Consider the following 2,850-nt stretch of genomic DNA (forward strand, 5'->3'; position numbering starts at 1 on the left):
AGGAATTAGCCTAATCTTTGATGATTAACACATCTTACTTTCATATTAATTAAAGATTGTTACCTAATTTTGGGGGAAAAGTGAAGAGTGGGATTTCTAAGTGAGTCTCTGTTAGTAAAGTTGCTCAAAGATATAGAGACAAGATTTATGTGGTTTATCCGAAGATTAAATTCATGGTAGAGATGATTTTCACTATGTAGAAGAAGAACAGATACTACCCTAATAGCAAAAGACTAAAATTATCTTACACACACTCTAACAGTAACATGATATGGTGTGGATGTAGAGTGATTTGAATGACCTAAAATGCATCTCATGGTGACATGAAGGAGCAGTTGCTCTTATCCATGCATGAAATTGGAGAATGTATGTCTTGATTGCATCTGTGACTTCATCTGTTGTACACTGTTGTTTTATTTGCAGGTTTCATGTGCCTTGTCAAGCTTGCTTGATTTGAAGATTTCCCCTTTTTCACTTTTGAATTTGAATTTCATATCACAAATTTTGTGACTGAACTAACCACCTCATGTTCAATGAGAGAGAGAGATTGGGGGGGGATTTTGATCCTATGCTCATATAGATTATGCGAAAAAAAATATAACCATTGGATGTATTCTAGTTGCTGTTTATGTGGCATGATCTCATTTGTCAGCAGCAGTGACAGCAGAGAATCAAAATCCTGAGAGAGTCTAAAAGCTTAATGTGTAAGGCCATGGAAAATGATTAGTGGGAGAAAATAAGGAAACCATCATACAACCAAAATTTATTTGTAAGCAACCATGATGTTCAGAGTCACTTTGGCTTAAGATCTGAAGAAACACAGAAGACAAAAGAAGAATGAAGAAGGGTACGGAAGCTAATTCATCCAGTCCACTCTGAAACTGAGTAATTTCTGCAGAACAATTACAGTTTCTTCAAAACCCATCAAAGGAAAAGGTAACAGGAAAAGAAGAAAAACCCAACCCTATCAAACACAACCAAACCAATTTCTGAAACTATGCATCAATGGGACACAAGAAGAAACAGAGTATGGCTCTCACACACTTACACACTTCTAGCCATCATTTCATGGTATCTCCTGTAAGATTCTTGCTTCTCCAACCTAAACATCTCATGGCAATTCGCGATAAACTTCGCAGCAAGTCGATCTATCTCCTCCACCTCTATATCAGCTGAAACTGCTGAACTGTCTGGTTTTTTCTCTTCAAGCCAATGGAGGTAACCTGAGAGTTGAGATTCCACTTCATCTTCACATTCAGGGAAGGTTGAGTTCCATGAAGAATCATAGTAGTCATGTCCAGCATTGAACCCATCAGTAGAAGGCTCTGAAATAGGCATGGGTCTCACATGTGAAGAACACCAGTTGTAGTGTGTTCTAATTGAACCAAACAGCTTCTTCTGCTTCTTGAACTTCTTGTTCATTATGCTCTTGCTGATGCTCTCAATGTAGTAATGAGGTCTGTAATCCTTCAGGATTTCCTTGAGCTTGGACTTGGCTTTAGTTACTGCATTTGCAAATCTGCAAGCATATCTGAGGAAGTGAAACTGAACTATAGTTTTGATTTTCATGGAGTTCTGATTTGGGCTATGGTGGGTTCTGAGTAAGAAAATTGGAGAGAAACTGGAGAGGTTTCAGATGGGATGGGCCAACTATTTTTCATTTGAACATTATATCAGTTCTGCTAAAGTTGTCTTTTCTTGTTCATATGACTCTAAGAAAGCGCCAGATTACTAAATTACCCTTGGTTCTTGGCTCAATCACTATTGTGGCCTCATTGGTTTTTGACTTCTGGAAAGCTTTCTTCTTAAAATGACAATCCCAATGTCTCCTTTTTGTTCAAATAATCGAAATAAGATCAGTGAATCGCCCTATTCTAGTTGGGATCGGATCCACTTGACCCTGATTCCGACCGATTCTGTGAAACTCATATGGATCACCCCGGTTCCTTTTCAATCCCTGATTTTGACCACTTTCCTTTTTTTTTTCAGTCAGAAAAATAGAAGAAAATCAACAAAACGTATTTCTTACAAGAAGATCACCAAGGGCCTGTTTGATTACATGAATCTAGAGATTTCAAATCTGGATTCATAAAAACGTGGTTGTAAAAACTCAGATTCATGAAATCTAGAAATTCACATTTACCAACGTGAATCAGAGATTTATGGGTAAGGGGTGAAATCCGAGTTTCAAAAACATACATCACCAAAACACGCGACAAAAATTTAGAAAACTACAATTTCACACACAAACATCAATTTATAAATAACTCCATAGACTTGAAATCATAGATTTGAAATCTCTAGATATTTGAAATCTCCGGCTCATGCAACCAAACGAGTTTATTGATGAAAACTTATAAGCCGGATTTTAAGCTACAATTTATATGAGTTCCGACGGTTGATCCGAGTCCAATTTTGACCGGGTTAATGCCGATCCCAAGTACTTGAAATACGGATTTCGGTTGGTTAATTTACGATTATGATATTGCCATGTGCACAATAAGAGATCCAACGGTTGTAAATCAAAACGTGAAAATTTAAGTGTAAATACAAATTTTTTATTTTTTTTTATTTATTTAGTATATTTTTTATTTTACTTTTTTATACCCTCATAGGCTCCTCTGAGGAAGAATTGATATTGGAACCCAAAGAAACTCACACCGATCCATGGAAACTAGGGGTGTAAATGGATAATTGAAATTCACTTCCGAATTTGCATTCGCATCCGCATCCGTTTAGGGGTATTTGAATCCGTCCGATCACTAATAGGATACCGATATGGTATACCCCTTTCTTACCGATTGTTATCCGTCTGATAAGATTATCCGATTAAGTTACTTATTTAGATTT

General features: G+C 36.7%; 1 protein-coding gene across 1 annotated transcript; it reads right to left on the minus strand.

Moving 5' to 3' along the window:
• Positions 1-762: 762 nt before the first annotated feature.
• On the minus strand, positions 763-1,624 carry LOC149001446 (uncharacterized). The gene has a single exon (XM_089138468.1). It carries the CDS (start codon positions 1,567-1,569, stop codon positions 1,045-1,047), a length of 525 nt encoding a protein of 174 aa, XP_088994594.1. The 5' UTR covers positions 1,570-1,624; the 3' UTR covers positions 763-1,044.
• Positions 1,625-2,850: the final 1,226 nt, after the last annotated feature.

The sequence above is a fragment of the Hakea prostrata genome, chromosome 10 (genome assembly GCF_041222555.1).
Source record: "Hakea prostrata isolate BN-2017 chromosome 10, UWA_Hpros_2, whole genome shotgun sequence".
Lineage (NCBI taxonomy): Eukaryota > Viridiplantae > Streptophyta > Magnoliopsida > Proteales > Proteaceae > Hakea > Hakea prostrata.